The sequence below is a fragment of the Siphateles boraxobius genome, unplaced genomic scaffold, assembly GCF_051911475.1.
Source record: "Siphateles boraxobius isolate OS27281-9 unplaced genomic scaffold, OSU_SipBor_1 5, whole genome shotgun sequence".
Lineage (NCBI taxonomy): Eukaryota > Metazoa > Chordata > Actinopteri > Cypriniformes > Leuciscidae > Siphateles > Siphateles boraxobius.
The window spans coordinates 33,196,130-33,215,774 of NW_027509141.1; the positions used below are offsets into that span (position 1 = coordinate 33,196,130).

The following is a 19,645-nucleotide window of genomic DNA, read 5'->3' on the forward strand; positions in this document are numbered from 1 at the left end:
TGTTCATCTTATATTGAAAATGAAGAGTTTATTGCTGTCATTGCATATTAAGAGACAATATGTGCAAAACAATTTAAGGAATAAATGTAAAATATATATGGTAGCAGAATATAAATGTATATGAAAAGAAATTTAGGCAATTCTAGCGATTAATACTTAAACATGTAAATTATTATATTATATATTATACACATATTCAATATATATATATATATATACAAAAAGTTATCCTTTTACATGTGCCTATCAATGCTGTATTAATATTCTCATCATATCTTTAATAATAATAATAATAATATTTGATATACATGATTGTCAATGTTTTTTTTGTTTTTTTTGTAGAACAAATTAATTAACTTGTAAATGACACTTGAATGTAAATGACACTTGAATCTTTTCTACCTCCCTTTTTTATGAAATATTAATTGAATCTTATTCCAAATAAAACGATGCGCATAAGTGTACATATACATATAAACATCTGTAACGTTACATATAAAAAAAGAAGTGACAAAAATATAACAAATAATATTAATAATTTCTTAGTTGTAATGAAGTGTGATAGAGTGACGCAGCGCGCGACTCGCCCCTGCACTTCAGTTCTGGAAACCCCAAGCGCGGACCTGCCAACGCCCGGCGCAGAGAAACAAACAGAAAGGATACGGTGAGTACCAATGACGCTCAAAGTATTAACCATATATCTCTTCCTTTGACCAATATTAGCATTTGATCTAGTGGAATATCGAGTTATGAATATGTACTCTATGAATATATATATTTGGAAGGAGTATTTCACGAATTAAACGTATTAAATGGCACCGGAGTGCAGTTAGCACAGGCGGCTAAACGAGGTTGAGGAGAACCGGTCAGATTTGACCATAGGTAGTTTTAAAATCTTCGTCGTGTTATTGTATAACATATTTAGTGTTTTAATGTAATAATTGATTTATATTAATATATATTTTTTAATATAAAGAGCTTTCTGGCTTTCAATCTGTTGCAGTCGCCTGTTGACGACGGATAGATGTCATAATTATTTTATATTTTCACATTAGCATGTTATTGCTAATTTATCTCAACGTTAAATGACGTTACAGATGGATTCATTCTGGTTGATATAAAGGAATTGTGCAGTCCATGTTTGCTCAATTAAAATCTTGTTTTGATGGCCTTCAGTTGTACAGCATCATTGGAAATGGAAGGATGCTGCATTTATCTATTTTTTATTATCCTGCATTGAATTTGAGTTTGTTTGTTAACAATGATCTTATTGTCAGAATTGTGTTAACTACTGATCTCCGCAACCTTTTGTAAACTTAGCTGCATTTCAACTGCACCAACCTCGATAGATAGATAAATATATAGATAGAAATGAATAGTTTGAGTAATTTGTGGTTCTATTGGGGGTCTGTTGGTAGCTGACCATTGTTTCCTGCTGCCAAACATCTTTTGTGTTAGGAATGTCTCTCTAACACGTATTAATTCTATACTTTCATGTGTTTTAGCACTGTTATTGACTTGTCTGCAGGTTCTGGGTCTTGAAAAATAAAAGAGAAGCGCTCAGCATTTATGTTAAATATTTGCATCCTTAGTGCTGTTTTTGGTTTAAAGTTATTTCTCCTTGTAGACTGAAGGATCTGAAATACCAAAAGCATCACTCCCTCTTAGATTAATTTACGTTAGACGAGGACACCGCATACATTTTACTTGTATCAATGTGTATTTTGCAACAAGTTCTCTTTCGCTTCTTGTTACTGAGGAAATGCTTTTCCTGCCGCAAATGAATTGTTAAACTATCACAGGAAGAAGGCAGGACTTGAACGAGAAGAATGGGCAAATCTAGCATCCAGAACTGATCTAGCCTTGTCAGTGTTGTGCAAGTTACTCCCAAACTGTAATACATTATATATTACTTGTTACTGTTATTTAAAAGTAATTCATTACCTTACAATATTACTGTCTCAGAATTGTAATGCGTTACATTACTCCTGTATTACTTTTGAGTTACTTTCACCAAAATAACTATACAGGAGTAGAACTTAACATTCTAAAATGACTAGGGCTGTAAGGATATGCCATATCATATGAAACCGAAATCGCGACACTCAGATCCACGAACCTGCAGAATGGCGACACACCCCTTCCAACTCCCAGCGTTATCCATACCGTCCAGTTCCAATGCTACCACATCTTTAAATTACTATTAGTATTATCTGAAGTTAACTTAACATTATAAAATACGTAGACCTACACCACAAAACTAGTTGAGGATAAATTATTTAAAATTTGGGAATTCCAGCGTTATGGACATGACATTTGCAGTCAAAACTTTAAATATAAATTCTCAGAAAATGCATTAATACCAAAATATTGAAACGTCTGTTTATCCATAGGCTCCTCCCTGAAAGGAGTCCAGACATTAGAAAAATATCAGTCTACACATGCGTTTTATATTTAATATTAGGGAAATAGACAGTCATGCATGACAAAAAAAATCTTTAACTTTTAGGAGGCAACGATTTTTTTATTTTTTTTATTTTTGTAATTCTGTGAATTACACCGCGCAAATCGGATGAAGAAGGGTTGGCTCTCCACAGAACATAAAATATTCATTTTATTTTATTTTTCGTGTTCGCATTTATGAGGAAACAAACAATGTTACAGACGTGACAGTTCTCCGTTATGGACGCGACCGCTCTGAAGCGGCACTAACAGAGTGCTTTAAAACTCTCACAGAGACCTTACACACACAAAGCCTTTCTTTGAAGTGAATTTCGTTTTGTATTAATTGGATCTTAAATTTAATCAATGTTTCGTCTACCAATTGCCTGGATTTAAGCGCGTGAACTGGAGCGCGTCTAATACCGAAACTCAGCGTATAAGGTAGCCTATTCACGGACCTGAAAAATATATCTATATTGAAATGTCTACTTGTAAACAGAACAATTCAAAACGAAAGAAAACAGACTGCTCTCTGCTTATGAAATGAAAAGTGCATTTCTCTCTGGTGCATTCACTACTGCGAAGATCGCGAGGCAGCATCGTCAACAGGGCTTGACATTAACTTTTTGAGGCACTTGTCCTTCGGACAAGTAAATTTATGTTTCACTTGTCCATGCACAAAAGTCACTTGTCCGGGTAAAGATTTATAATTTTATCTAGGGCTGCACGATTTGGGGACAATGTCATATTCCTATTATTGAGATCAATATTGCGGTTGTGATATGCGATTGCGATATAATAAACAAATGGTTTCATGAGTCAACTTGTTTGGTTCTAAACCAAATGCACACACAGATTAGTGATAATTCTGAAATTAGCAATAACAACTAAATGATTGATAACACCTATAATGATCAATAAGCCATTGATGTTTGGATAAAAATGAACTGTCTAACAGGTAGGACATATACAGAAATTGAATAAAGTTATCAAACAGTCTGCGCAGCATAAATTATAAATTATATATAGACTACTCCTTATTAAAGCTACACAAGTTCTTTAGTCAAGAGCAGTGAGTAATTTTCTCTGTTCCCTTTGTTCTTTCATTAACTTTACTGACAGAACACTTTATTGGTAGCTGGCCCTTTAAGAGCAGCCGCTGTGGACAGAGACGCGGATCTCACACGCGCCTCATTCTCTCACGAGTCACAACTCTTTATGTCCATCATAAGACTGCTCTTGTGTTATGAAGATACTCGACAAATGACATTTTGGCTTAATTGTGTGTGTTGATGTTCGTTCAAGCGCGAAAGAAAACTGTATTCTGGCGCGCGGTCTGTGCATGCGCATCATACTGGTGCGCGTCTTTCTGCGAGTCACATTCAGGACATTCACAGGCCATTCACATTCAGGACATGTCTTCGTTTCAAATCTGTAAAATTAAATCTGTTAAATAGACGTAACGAGTGGCACATAACGTGAAGTAACATGGCATTTTATTTTGTTTGAAATTTAACTTGTCCGGTCGGACAACTAATTTTCTCTTCTACTTGTCCTACAAAAAATCCACTTGTCCCGGACAAGCGGACAAGCCTTAATGTCGAGCCCTGGTCAACTTCATCTTGACTTTATTAATAAACAATTAAAATGTCTCCTTCCTATATTTGACATATTCATAATCATTGCTTTTGCCGGTTCTTTGTGACAGCTTTTCGGTGCAAGCCGCCCTTACATGAACGCGTCACCACCGCATCAAAAACTGATTTTGATGATGATGATTTTGTGATGAAAACATGAAAAATACCACATAAACATAGCCTAACTGTTTAGAAAGAAAACACAGAACGAATAGCCTAATGCGCATACGTCCATCTCGCGAATGTAGTCTTCTTCATGCCATCTTCACCATTAGCCGCTTTTCCACTGGCCAGCGCGAGCACAGAGGCCGAAATCATGCCTCACGGCACTCCTGTAAAAAATAAATCGCTATACAAATATATCAGACGCTGCCATTAAGTCTTTATTTACAGACTTGGACACCACACGCGGCTATTGACTGACCACGAACAGGTAATTTAGCCTACTTGCATTTTTCATTCGTTAATGTCTCGCGGTCTTGCTGTTTTTTGTTGTTGTTTGTTTTACAATTAAAACTAAAAGTCTGTTGTAACGCAAGCCTTACTGAATAGGTACCGAGTAAAATATTACTGAAAATTGATAAGTAATGCCTTACACTACTGCGTTACAGCAAAAAGTAATATGTTACTGTAATGCATTACTTTTGTAACGCGTTACTCCCAACACTGAGCCTTGTGCTTTAAAGTAGAAATAGATGATAATTCTTGCTATATTGGTTATGTTCTGTTGACAAATGACACCATCTTGTGCAGCCAAGAACATCATTTAAAATAATACATTTAATATGTAGTGTTGACCATTACTCATGTTCTTATATAGCTGCCATTCATTCTCAAGTGATAAATTTGTTGCTCAACAATTAGGCGTAATAGCAAAACCACATTGCTCAAATATTATCTAGGCTATATTATTGTACATTTATTATTGCTTATAACTAGGTGTTCACCAGTGTATCGGACAATAATCGGTATTGACTGGAAAACAGCGGATGATTGTGTCTAATTATATCCTGTCGATCAAAGGAGAAAGGGAAGGGGTGGGGTTATGTGTTTAAACTGCAATTCAAGAAATGTGTCACAATTGTCTCTTAATTTAGGGCTGTTGAATGAGTCAATAACACATTAATAGTTTAAAAAATAGTGATGTTAAAGCAGATTCTATTTGACCATATGCCTTTTGCCTGTAATTCAAGCCTGGGTTGCAAGGTCTGTGGTTTTTCTCCACACCAAACACCTCCCATCCAATAATCGCAAAGCTTTCTGCTTTACTTGTGATATGAAATCTATCAAACTCTGTCCATTTTATCACAAAATTCAAACAATAGGCATAAATGCTGTTTTGGCGCTCTTAAATGTGATGCTGTAGTTCCTCAGTTCAAGCGGCAGTGTGGAGTGTGAATCTTTTCTTCCACAATACAAGTTATAGCACAAAAAACATGCATGAACATCAAATGTTATGCTGAAAGATACATTACAACTAACCAAAAATGTATCACGTCTCGTAATCGCTCAATCAGTGTTTTGAAAGTGTGAAAGATGTCAGTGAAACAGCTTGTCAATGTCACTTAACCTTGCATTTATCTCAGGAAAGTTATTCAATGTTCACCGTTTGTTAGTTAGCCATATAAAAAAAACACGAGAGTAGCTTGTTTACTGTTTATCATGGATGTATGTTTGAATTAATTTGTCATGAAGACAAGTGTTTATGAAAACATTTCAGTTTTTGTGTAATTATTATATCTGGAAAAGTTAAATATAATAGTTTATGTTCTGTTGTTTATTGTACCTCTAATATTATAGTCATGTACCAATGAGAGGGGTTCCTGGTAGGGAGAGATTTATTTTTTCTTTAGAAAATAAATAATCAATAATTCCAAATAATCGGCTATCAGTATCAGCTGAGAAATTTAGTATCAGTGCGTCTCTACTAATAAATATGTATAGTTCATTTCTATAGGTAGATTTACGATGACGTCACATTTCTCCCGCAACTCCTTACGGCGCCATCTTGTGTGTCAAGTGGGTCAAGCGTTTGTGTTACGGAGCATGATAATATCCTGAAGCACTGGGTCACACCTGTGTTGTATGGTGCTGTATGAATCGTGCTGATCCCGACACGACGAAGAGACAATATTTCGATATTCCAAAAGTGATTTATCTCCAAGGAACAGACGGAAAGGCTTTCGTACAAGAGACGTAACGTATGGCTGGCGAGAATCAACAGAGAGGGCTTCGATCCTGACCCAAACAAAAGACACTATAAGTCTGCTCCAATCATTTTATCTCAGGTAAATTGATAAACAGCTGAGTTCCTTTAATTCTACTTTGTTTTATTTTCATGATTATCATGCACATTGCGATGATTGTGTGAGCCTAGCCATTGATCTTGTCAGTGCAAAAACACTAGCGACTACAGTACGCCCAGAGAAGAGTACACACAAAATACATTAAATGCATGCGAGCCGTACGTACATGTTGTCGATTTAAAACGACTTTATAGTTCTATATTTTTTTACAGTATTGTTTACATTTTCGCCTGGCTCCGAAGAGAGAGGGAGTGCGCACGCGCGCGACCGGCTCTCTCTCTCTCTTTCTGCTCGTTCTTTCAGTTAAACATGCGTCCTGTCACAAGCACAGCAGTTCATCTACATTACTCACCGATCAAATAAGACTTTGGCAATGTCCATTTCCTGAATATCGGGGTAGGCCGCAGGATTACATGACCAGTCGTCTTTCGACATTGTGTAAGGATCCTTTCCATCGATATAACTCAATTTCTCATCATATCTTGCCTTGCAAACATCGTCTAATGTGTCCCTGTAAATAATCTTCACCTTGTCGCCAGGTTTGGAGGAATTTGTCATCGTTATCTCAACACAAAAGAGTCAAAAATACTTGGGTAAATGAAAAGGCGGTAAACATGAGCATGACAGCTTTGACACACAACATGGCGGCGCGCCGCAGAGGATAATGGGTAATTAGAGAAACGGAAACCCATCTATTGCAAAGCTCTTTTATTATATTGTCAGAAGTTGAAATAAAACAATTCAAAATTGCATCTGTATGCTATTTCATTTATAAGACTGTTCATTAGACTTGTCAAAAATACTGTAATATTGTTCATAAAAAAAGCAATATTGGTCATTCACTTCTCTATCTATTACCTACAGCACTTTTAGTAATTTTATGTGTGTATATTCAAGTCTTATAAACAGTGGCATGTTGTCAAATATTTTCCATTTAAAAAACTAAGTGGATTTAGGGAAAAAAATAAGAATTAGAGGTGAGATTGATTCAAAGCGTAGGCTTGTCCAAATGTACCTTGGTTTTACAGAGTGGGGATTTACTGTCTGGTTTGCACATGAGTCTGGATTATATTGCTTTATGAAGTCTATCGCTTGAAGTGAGCTGAAGTTTGGCCTTAATACAGTTATTTGCAGTACAAAACATTCCACTCGCATGGACATTTTCTCTCGTTATGATTGCTCAGGATCTCATTGGTATTTTAAAATCATTATATCATACAGTTTTGAGCATGCAAGCTTCTTGTGTTTGTAATTTAGCCTAATTCAGGGGAGACTTTCCGAGAATGTTTGTAAGCCCACTATAACGGCAATGTAGCTAGTTTATAAGAATAATATATGAATTTGTGTTGGATAGGTGACAGGACCCAACAGATCCCTGCACTTTTGATTGTGTGTTTTCCACTGACAGTAGAATGAGGTCAGGCCTTGCTTCCTCTGATTTTGGTGCGAGAGGGGAAGGAAACAGCCGGGATGGGCTTCCATCTGTGAGCTTGAAGGCTCACCCGCTTACTGCTGCACAGCTCTGCAGAGGCTTAGCTTCTGCTCAGGCACGGCACACACAGTAGGACGTGCTTCTCTCGGCCTCACGCTTCAGTCACCCGCGCTTCCCCTCTGCACATCAAAGGAAAGGGATGTTGCTGTACTATTTAATTTTGCACCCGTTTCTCCTCTCCACAGGCTTGGGGTCTGTGTTGTGTGAATAGTGGTTTAGCATGCTGACCCGCTGTAAGCGATGTGCTTAAACCAGTGACGTTATGCTTGAGTTTAAAGCCGCAGTGACCCACAATCAGAACAGGGGAGGGGCCGACTGGCCCATTAGAGAGGGGGAGATTTGAATGTTTTAAATGTGAAAGATATCAGAGACTAAATTTAAAGGAAAGAATTTTGCTCTAGAGCTGTATGCATAAACTCTTTCCAGTGTGTTTGTGTTTAAATACAGTTGAGCAAATTGAGGTTGGATTTAGTTCGTCTTTAGTACACTTGCATGCGAGAAAATATGAGGTACTATGAGAGAAATATGGGTACTCAAACACATTATTTAAAGTTTGAATTAGGCCCTAATCAAAGTTTAAAGATGATGCGGTTTCAAACTGCAGTGTGTGTCTGTCGCTGATGCTCTTCTAGTAGGGATTTCAATTTACATTCCCATGATCGACTGTTGTTTAAATTAACGATTAATTAATCATCTCTATCTTCTAGTGTGCATACTTTTGATTACGCATAATAAAAAAAAAGTTTGGTTCCGGTTGGTTGTCAGTTGAGGTCATGGGTCGGTAGGGACTTTTTTTTTTTTTGTGGCAGCAAGGGATAGGAAGGAAATTATTCTTTTTTATTTATTTTTTATTTACAGTAGCGATGGATAAGCTACTCTATTTTTTCATAACATAGCCTACCTGTACATGTAGCCTACTCTACCACCTTGTGTGTCCCAGCATGTTACACACACACGCTGATTTTAAATGTGTGCACGGGGGCAAACCGGGTTCAATTCAATTCAAATTTATTTGTATAGCGCTTTTCACAATACACATTGTCTCAAAGCAGCTTTACAGAAAGTGCATTTCGGAAATGTACATAGAAAAATACAGTTAGTTAATCATGTATTAATTTATGGCATAACATATCGCCGGCTTTGAGTCGTCTCTTCACAGGCGTTGGGGCATCTGAAGTCTCCGTGAGAGGCTGGATACAAACTGGAGCTGACGAACGCTATTTACCTCGGGACTAGCGTCCCGAGATAACAGCAGAAAGGCAGATGGGAAATAATTAGCATAGCTGATGTTCATAATGTTAATGCATTCGAACTGATTCAGCAGTAGTATTAAAGGTTAATCCTTATTGTAAAGTGTTACCGATTAGTTATACACCGATTCAGACGTCTTGTGAGTTCAGTGTTGGAAAGATCAGTTGTTTTAACCATTCATTAAAACGAATCGGTTCAAATGAGTCATAAGTTCGCGAATTGGACGTGTCATTATCGGATCTGTGCACGTTGTGTGATTATCCTGGCGGTTAGGACATCCCACAATATTTGTGTCATCACAGAAAACATTTCATCACTGGATCGTTTTTTCATTTATTTAAAGTGTGGTTTATATGTCAGCTGAATGTGTGGAACGCTTTTCAGAGAAGATAAGGCAACGTATTTTAGCACAATTCCCACCCAGCGGTAATTCAGAAAAAATAAATCTCCGAATGCTCCACATGAAACTTTAGTCTTCCAATCTTGCCATCGTGTCGATTTATTTTGATTAATATGTGCGAGGGAGAGAGAGCAAGACCGTGCTTAGTTTTGAGACGGTGAAGCCTATACTTTGGCCTGGCTCCGCAGAGAGAGTGCTCGCGCGCGACCGGGGCTCTCTCTCTATCTCTGCTCGTTCAGTTCATTCGCCCTGTCACAAGCGCAGCAGTGCATCTACATGACAACAACGATGTGTGAACGCCCGTGGCTTTCTCGCTTGTTAGCATTGCTGGAGGACAACAGGCTATACAAATACGGTGTTGTACAAAAACATAAATTATAGTTCGCCTCAAAGTTTTTTATTTGTGTATTTATTTAATTTGTATTATTTCTTCCCCAAGCTCATAAAATAAATTTGGGTCGCAATTAAATTGACAGGGTCGGTCGGAATACGGAACCAAACAAATGTTTTTTGTATGCCTTAGGGATGTCACGATACCAAAATTCTAGTAGTCTGCACCAATACCATTAAAATTTTACAGTTCTCTGTACCAATCTCGGTACCACAGCAAAATCTGTTTGAACTATTTTTCTATTTTATTTAACTATTTGGAAAAAAATATTATATTAAATGCAATAACTTTATTATTTATGATGGTAATCATAAGTACATAATACATATAAGCATTGAAGCCTACATGCTGTTTAAAAGTTAACATTGCTTATAAAAAGATCATGTAAAAAATAAGCAACCTTCTATGCACACTTTATTATTAGTAGTAGTATTTTTATTACATTAAGACATGGCTAAATCTACTGTATAACAATAGGCTAATATAATTATTTAAGTCAATTTCTTCAAGTTGAACCAATCTTTTATTTTGACGGGTTAGACCGTGAAGACCTTTGAGTCTGTGTATATGACGATCGTTTTTCTCAAATTAAACGGTAAAATGCTCATGCAGTGACTCTCAGATTGGCTCTGGAGAGGAAGTTCATCATGTCCTCATATCGTGAGACAGCAGAGACTGAATCCTGCGTGAGCGTCGTGTGTGTGTGTGTCTGTCTGTCTGTCTGTCTGTCTGTCTGTCTGTCTGTCTGTCTCTGTGGTTAATGAAACCGTGCGTCTGTGCCATTCAGTCACACAGAGACAAGCAGAACATGCAGGGTTAATAGCCTAGTTTTTTTTGCGGTTTAATGTTCACAGACACTAGTATAATACATCATGGTATATATTGGTTACAGTGATCCTAGTAAAAAAGTTAGTCTGGAGCCCCACGCTTAGATAAACACGGAAGCGACTGAAAGCAGCTCCTATTAGTGGGTACCGAATATACCTAGGACTCGGTACTACAGAAATGCTGGTACCGTCACATTTTCAAATGTTCAGTACAAAGTACCGGTACTTTTGGCAACACTACTTCTGATACAATCCAACAGATTTTAAATTTAAAAAGCACTGAAAAGCTCTGCATATCTCCCCAAACACCTTTTTGCCTATATTTTGTCTTTTTGTATTTTTTTTTTTACCATTTTGTGCAAGTCTGTGTAAAAATTACAGCAAGTACTTCCTCCATTTTGATAAGAATAAACTCCCTGCTGATATGTGTGTTAATGTAAGAATAATTGCATTGTAAACTCTTTGGAGGAGAATGATCTTGTAGTTGATGCGCCTAGTCTGCGATCAGAACACAATAGTAGACAAAACACTAGCTGTGTTTATATGGACCCTAAAAATCTGATTGCAATCGGACTTGTAGCACAGTCGGAATAAAAAGTCACATGTAGCCACGTCAATCAGAATGAATTGACCAAATCCAATATAAATTTCATTCAGATCGTAACGGGTGGTTTAAACCTTAAGTTTTCCCAATCCGATCTCTATTTTTCTAAATATAAAGTCTGCATTTTAAAACAAAGAAAAGAAGAAATGATTGGAGGATGGTTAGTATGTGCCAACAGTGGGAAACTATATTCCTGCATTGTGCACGTGTCAAACGATCAAATCCAATTTGAAGCTTGTGACATATAAACATGCACATCAACCCGATCACTTTATTTAGCGTTCATTTAACCAGTATGTTTGTATTTATCATCAGAATAAGTTAATTCCAATTGAAACAAAAGGTGTCCGTGTAAATATAGCTACTGTTAACATTTTAAGGGTGTTTCATTTTTAGTCTGGTAGTATGCACTTAGCTGGAATACGATAAGTGTCAGGGTTCAGTTGTTTCCATCAACCCTGGGTAGGTTGGTCATATAAAAGCCATAATGCACTTAAGCAAAACTGTCTTAGTTATTGCACAAACCATTTGAGTGGATGCATATAATGTGTAACATCACCAGTAACATGTCAGACTAATTAAAAGAAATGTATTATTGAGCAAATGTGACTGTCTGTTACCCCTTTTCCACCAAGTAAGACTTGGTGCTGGTTCGGAGCCAGAGCCTAGTTTCAAATCGGTTCTTTGTTTTTCGACCACCAAAGCACCAGCTCCGAACCAGTAAAAGTGGTTCTTAAGTAGCACCAAATCATTGCTGGTCTAGAAGTAAGAACCGCTTACGTCAGCGGCTGGGGGCGGGGTTACCGTGACCAACAAGATAAACAGAAACTTGTGACCGCCATTTTTTAAATAGCAGCTAATCGTGCTAATAGCAGCTCGATTGTAATCTCCGTTAATGCAAGTTACGGCGAGCTGCACGAACGTGCTGGATTCGCCGTGTTTGGATACCGATGTAGGTTTGCAAAGCCATTGGCATAAATAGTAATGCAACGACCGCCATTGTTGATGGAAGGCTTGTTCGAGATGCATCGGAGCTTCATGGACTGATCGGAGCTGCGGGAGTGTTTGGAGAGCATACGACTCCTTCTGCTTTTGGATCGCTCTCGCAGTTCGAGATTCACAGTGCCGAACCATCTCAAACAAGCCTGGTGTGTTTGTGTGTGCCGCATTAGCGTTGCTGGGCAACATGAGATGTATACAGTGACGAAGGTTCTGGCTCTGTGATGGCTCTCTAGCCTGTGGAAAGGCAAACCGGTTCTTTGAAAGCTCGTCAGTCGAACCAACTCCGAACCGGCTCTAGCTCTAGCTCTGAACCAGCACCTGGTTCTTGTTGGTGGAAAAGGGGTAAATGAGGCATTGAAGAGTGTGAAATTGATTTGAACGATTTATTCTGTCTTCTGCAGCAGAAAGCGGGGACAGATTCATTTCTCACGTTTTGAGTTGGTCACAGCCAAGACTCTCTCAGTTTCTAATGTGGGTGTTTTATGCTTGCAGACCAACAACACCTTTGGTATCTAAAGGCATGAGAGATTCAGAGAGATTTTGTCTTCCAGTCTGTTTTGGTATTATACAGACACATTTAGATGATAAGATCATAAAAAAGGGTTTCTGCACCTGCCACCACGGCAAAACATGTTTGATCAAAATATAATTTATTACAAAAACAATTGTTGCATTTATGTATCTTTAACTACACCTTGTCATATGGACAACAGTAAGTGAGTCTGATGTTGATGTAGTAACCATTAATTGTAATTAATTTAAAGTATTGGATCATTTGGTCGTGATTCAGTCAGCGCTGCTTGCAACTGTATGTTTGTCTTGTGGTGCAGGAAACACTGATTTGAGTCATATGGTCTGTTCAGATCATACAGAAAAGGAGGCTTTAGCCCTGCTAAATTCACTTGACTCTGGCCTCAATATAAACTTATAAATATTGCTATCAAGAATGATTTGTGGCGTAGTGGTTAATGCTTCTGATGTTTGAATCAGGCTTGCAACACATCTCTCATTCTCTTTCTGCTCTCCCTTTAAATAAATGTGGTCAAATCCAAGAAAGATTAGATAAAAAACCGTCTTGGCTTGTAATTTTTTTGTGAATTATTATTATTATTATTATTATTTGTTCTTTTATCTACATTAAGCAATTTTATTTATTTCATTTTATTAAAATTAAAGGTACATTTTGTCATGTTTTCTGTTGCCTGCACATTACTCTGCACACATGATATTAGAGGACCTGGAGGTGTTGTGTAATGCATATGTGCTATAGTGTATCCATTTACACCTTTTGAACTTAAGAATGACACACCATTGAAGAGCAACTCTGACTGAATAAAGTTCAACGTGTCTCATATGAGCGCTTTTGTCTTTCATCGCAGATCTTGAATGAGAACAGTGGACTTGTAAAAGCACAGCTATGCAGACGATCAAGTGCGTCGTTGTTGGTGATGGTGCAGTGGGTAAAACCTGTCTATTAATCTCCTATACAACTAATAAATTCCCCTCCGAATATGTACCAACGGTGAGTAACATTTTCATTTCACTTTCATTTATATAAAGTCATATTTCCTGCTGCATTTCTGTGACTAATTCTTTTATTGTGTTTGAAAACTGAAAAAAAAGTTTTCCATATTGTACAATGGACACTTTCTTTGCTTGCTTACAGGTCTTTGATAACTATGCAGTTACGGTTATGATTGGTGGTGAGCCGTACACCCTTGGGCTGTTTGATACTGCAGGTACGTTACAACATTTTTCTCAACATCTTAAACTTTCATGTATAGCCTAGTGATTAACATTCATTATCATTAAGGTTTATTGAATCGGAAGTAAATGATCTGGCTTTTACAATGTCTGTATGCGAGGGTGGGGCTCATATGCTGATGGGGGAAAAAAACATTCATGATCGACATTGTTATAAAAATTAGACCTCAGGAGCTTTGGAGAATTCCACACATTCCTGTGGAGGGTGGTTGAGCTTGGAACTGCTATTTTGGTGGATTGTGGGACCAGAGTCTTTCGCTGTGCATGTGTTCAAGTGCAACATTGACCACATGACTGAATGACGTCAATCGGCTGCTCAGGATCGCAACTGCATTCTTAGTTTTAATGTATCCTGTTATTTCCATGTCTCTGCAGGTCAGGAAGATTACGATAGATTACGACCCCTGAGCTACCCTCAGACAGATGTCTTCTTAGTCTGTTTCTCAGTTGTTTCACCTTCTTCGTTTGAAAACGTCAAAGAAAAGGTGAGCTTGAATCATTCAAACCAGCCAGAAGCAGACATTTTGTTAGTTGCATTGTCTATTTTTTGTCATGCAATTTTGTCGATTAGTAATCCGTCTGTGCTGTTTCTCAAAAGCATTGTGAGTTAAGTTGATCTTAGAGATCATTGGTACCAATGCTTCTATGATCTACTTAGGCTTTTGATGCTTTAAAAAAAGCAGCCCTGGGCAATTAATGGTTGTAGACCTATTACATGAGTTAATTGGAAAACGTGTCCTGATCCTTTATACTTTGTCCTTCAGTGGGTACCTGAGATCACCCACCACTGTCCAAAGACCCCCTTCCTGCTGGTGGGGACGCAGATTGATCTGAGAGATGATCCTTCTACCATTGAGAAGCTTGCCAAGAACAAACAGAAACCCATCACTCCGGAGACGGCAGAGAAGCTGGCCCGCGATCTGAAGGCTGTCAAATATGTGGAGTGCTCCGCTCTGACGCAGGTAAGGGGGTCTTGTATACGGCACACCTCATATATGTTCATGAACGTGTATCATCTACATTACAAACAGAAACTGCCTTTTAAGTTGGTCATTTAACATAGTAAAATATCCTCAGTGCGATTTCTAATGAATGGTATCTTTTCATTCTCATTGGTTAGAAATGTCCTGATAATATAGTGTTAATATTTTACATTTGATTGTTGAATCAAAGCTTCCAGGTGTGTTTTATTTTGTATTATGTACCTTAACAAGAAAGTGGAAGCTTCATGGCAGAGGCTCAGAGACATTGGTGAATTTTTATTTGTTTTTGAAAAAAGGATTGACCTTTGGTTCGGTTGGTGATCAGAGGTCGATCTGTCGTTGACCAGCTATTCTATGCCTGGTGATGCGCGCATATTAGAATATAATTCAATATGCGATAGGTGATTCTTATCGGATGGGAATATTCGTATTATAGGCAACATAAAACAGCACATAGAAAGTGGGCCTATGATATTATTGATTAGTATTATTTTGCATCCATGTGGCCTTGTCGATGTCAGCAGAAAATGAGTGTTAAGAGGTGAAAGTTAAGTTTGTTTTTTCTCATTTAGAGTAACATGCATTGAGCATTGCGCAATAAGGCCAAGACTATATATTATAGTAATTATGATTTCATGTTATCTTTTATGTTTGGCTGGATTGTTTTGCTTTTTTGGAAACAAATGTACTGTGTTTTTGTTTTTATTACTGTAGTTGACTTAGTAAATGTCTGATTGCAGTCGGTTTTAAAAAGAACAATGGCGAAAGCAATGTTTAATACATCCTGCAATTGGCAACCTAAATCTGATTTTTGTTTTTAATCCATCACACATGAATGTATCCATCTCCTTAATTGTTAGTGTCGTCTGTAGGCCTGCACGGCTTCTGCTCCTGTAGAATGATTTTGTTTTAGTGCAACATACTCTTCTACAAGCAGTCTCTCTTCCTTGCTAGCTGCTGTCCTCTTTTGAAATGTGCTAGTTCCTCTTATGTCACCTCTTCTCTCTCTTTCTCCTGTTTTCTGTAACTGCTAACATTGGTGCTCTATTCTGTTTCCCTTCCCTTCTGTGTTCATAGCGAGGTCTGAAGAATGTATTTGATGAAGCTATCCTAGCTGCCCTCGAACCTCCTGAAACGCAGCGAAAACGGAAGTGCTGTATATTTTAAACCTCTCTCTCTCTTTCTAACACCCCACTCTTCCCCAGATGTTTGCTGCTTCCTTTAGTTACCTCTTGCTCCACAGAAAAGACAAGTATCCCAATATCTTAAGTGACGTCATAAATATGTCTCGTCTTTCAACAATACTAAAGGATTTGCTTTTGCTATTTTCCTTTTTCTACTTTTTGTTGTCTTTGGAGATTGCTAAAGTTAGACCCAGTTCTTGGGAGTGACATTTTATCTCCTTTCTACAGATTATTATTATTATTATTATTATTATTATTATTATTATTATTATTATTATTATTATTATTATTATTATTTGCACTTTGATTTTCAAATAAAAATGTGGAAGTTTACATTGAAGGGTTGCATATGTATATTTTTTGCTTTAAATACTGATATGTTTGCTTTAGACATTGGATCATTAAAGTTCATGATCTTTATTTGATTGTTACTGTTATTTAAGAGCAGCGAAAGTTAAAATAATTCAGTACTTTCCTGCTCAGTTTATTTGCATTTCTAAGAATCATTCCTTATGTCATTGTATTTATTTTGTACTGCAACAATTGTTTCATATAAAGTTAATTCTAATCTTATTAACGTATGGCTACAGTTTGCAGTTTGGTGCCATTCTTATCCATACAACGTCTTGAGAGTTTAAATGGCTTAATATAATCCTGTGAAATATGTGCCATTAATAAAGGACAGCTGCAATTGCCATTACTCAATGCGTCTCTCTCGTTAATTATGCATTAATGCTGTTTTAACGGTATGTGTTTAAGCCAGAGTTGGTGTTCTTAAATGGCCAGGGTCAATTGATGCCAATGTATTTGTGTCTGGCTGATAACTTAAGGATGCATATTGCATAACACTGTTTGAACACTATTAAACATTACCCACACTGCCTTTTTTGCACAAAGCGCAATCCACATCTACCTTTCACAAGTTGTATTCTGATAAATCTTTCTCACTATAGCTCACACAGTGGAGTCTTGTCACAGCCTTCATTTGAGACTTGCTAACAGCGCTGGACTGGACAATAACTTCTCAGACTACTCTTCTGAGGACGATTTCCTCGAACAATGTCATACTTATTGTTTCCAAGCACCCAGCACGTCCTCCTTGCCCCTAATCTGGGCATGTGCACAGAAAAGCGCATTGTACGTACTCTCCCCTGCTTTGGCTGTCACCTGACCTGTCAACAAACAAAAGTGATCTGAAATTTCACGAAAGTGTTGTTCTTGCTCATTACCCCCAAATATGGCCAGTCTTCTAACACTTCCACACTGCAGGTTGCATTCTTTCTCAGATCATTTGTCTATTTCACCCAGAGGCTTGAGTTTCTGTTTGAGCAGCCCTTCACCTCACCAACCCTTCAGTCTCTGAGCCTGTGTTTGCTTGCACTTCCACTTTCTTGTTCGACACCTTGTGTCTGAATGACTGCTCCGCATGGCTGATTCAGTTGATTTTCAGTTCACTGGTTCTGATCTAAGTAGTTACAGCTTATTTATAGTGATGTATAAGTTTTTGGAATTTTGGACAACCAAATGTATCTTAGTTATGAATAAACTTCCTAATTGGTTCCTTTGCTCTTTTTGGCTTATTCCCATTTGCTTGGTTCCTCTGTAAATGTTACTTTATGGCACATACATTCCCTACACATTTAAATCTATTTAATGCCTCTTACCCATTATTTCTATGATGTTCAAAGTCATCCAATCATTCGTCTGTGGAAGAAATTTAGTTTCCAACCCACCCATCGATTTACTTTTCTTTTGTCTGTTGACCCATGTTGAGTGTCCATCTCTCCCTTGCTTTGTGTTCACAGAAAGGCCTAAAGAACGTATTTGATGAGGCGATTTTGGCAGCCCTGGAGCCTCCAGAGCCCAAGAAGAAGCGTAAATGTGTGCTGCTATGAGCGCCCTGTTTCCCACCTCCCCCTCCCTTCTTTGCTCTGCTAAGGCTGGTCCACAGCTTTACACTTTAAAAAGCTATGTGTAAAAGAAGTGAGTTTCAATATTTGCTCTGCAATAAAGATATAAAGAGTACCCACCATACACATGCACATATACATATACACATGAAAAACACACAACCCACATGCCCATTAATACAAAAACCTAGAGGGCCTTTTCTAGTTTTGATTCCAGGAGTCTTACTTCTGTACTTCATGGTGAGATTTAGAGATGCTGCCTTGGTTTGCCAGCTGAATTGTAACTTCGAAGTGGGTTAATGTAACGCATACAGTAGCTTCGCAGGCACTAAAGTCTTCAGTAGATTCAGGTTGTATCCATTTCCATTGTGCTGTGCAAACATTTTGTACAGCGTTCAAAATGGCAACTGAATCACTCTGACCTGGGTCTGAAACGTCACTAGCCCAAGAAATAAAACTGTAGAATTATTGTACTCCGAGACGCGTTCGCAAGTCTGCCGTAAACCCTTTTCCACCCTTGAACAACATCACCTGAAGTGCTTAGAAATAGCTCCTTATTCTTTGCCAATATTCCCATTTATTAGGCATTCGAGACAAAAGCCCTGTAAATGGTTCAGTTGTTTTCCGTGGATAACTTTGACTCCATATATTAAGGAAATTGGTCTATCTCAAGCAGGGATCTTTCTAACAGTGTTAGCAGAACAAGTGGCGTTTTCTAATGCGTTGCTAGGGACCATGAAAATGATTTTACAGAACTTGTGATACATGTTGGTAAGCCTCCAGGTTTCTTTGGATAGGTTAACATTAAATAATAATGTAATCTGAAAAAAGATGTTGTAGGCTCCAGTTGTTTTTATTTTACCAAATGTTTTGATTATTTTTTGTTTTTGTTTTATCTCATTTTTGTTTTCCTCAAATGTTCATTTCACTCCTTTTTGTTCAGTGTCTGGATCCCAGCAATTCTCTGATCCACCTGTGTTTTTTTTATTTTTTATTAAGCAAGCAGCAGTTTATATGGTCGTGCAAGATAACCTCTCACAGACATTAAACTCTCAACAGAACCAAGTTTAATAGTGCAACACGGGTGGATCAAAATTGGTTTGATTTCCAGTCTTTCCCCCTCCCTAGTTATTTGTTTGTTTTGTTTTTGTTTTGGTGGAAACCAAATGCTCTGTATGAAGTCTCTCCTTTGTACTGTATATGCATTCTTTTGAGAAAAAAATATTAAACTTATACCTTAATTGCCTTTATCATGTTCCAATCCCTGTCTTAAGGTGCTGCATGCATTGAAAGCTGAACACTGAAATTAATCTCTACCCAATGGAAAATCCTTCCTAGAATGCCAGTGTATTTTTCACTTGTTAAATGGCAATTTCTTTATGAATGTTTGTTTTTCCTCAGCAGTTCTTGGGCTCAACAAGACTGCTGTTGGTCAGTGTGATTTAACACAGC

The 19,645-nt window shown here is 37.6% G+C and overlaps 1 protein-coding gene across 2 annotated transcripts; it reads left to right on the top strand.

Annotated features, from left to right (window-relative positions):
- Window positions 1-576: 576 nt before the first annotated feature.
- On the top strand, window positions 577-19,443 carry cdc42 (cell division cycle 42). 2 transcript variants are annotated; one of them, XM_077204040.1, is made up of 6 exons: window positions 577-664; window positions 13,732-13,874; window positions 14,019-14,091; window positions 14,492-14,601; window positions 14,881-15,078; window positions 18,089-19,443. In XM_077204040.1, exons 2-6 carry the CDS (start codon window positions 13,770-13,772, stop codon window positions 18,176-18,178), a joined length of 576 nt encoding a protein of 191 aa, XP_077060155.1. In that variant the 5' UTR covers window positions 577-664; window positions 13,732-13,769; the 3' UTR covers window positions 18,179-19,443. The 2 variants fall into 2 exon arrangements, with proteins under 2 accessions (XP_077060155.1, XP_077060156.1); XM_077204041.1 differs by lacking the exon at window positions 18,089-19,443 and adding an exon at window positions 16,177-16,388.
- The last annotated feature ends 202 nt before the right edge of the window (window positions 19,444-19,645 follow it).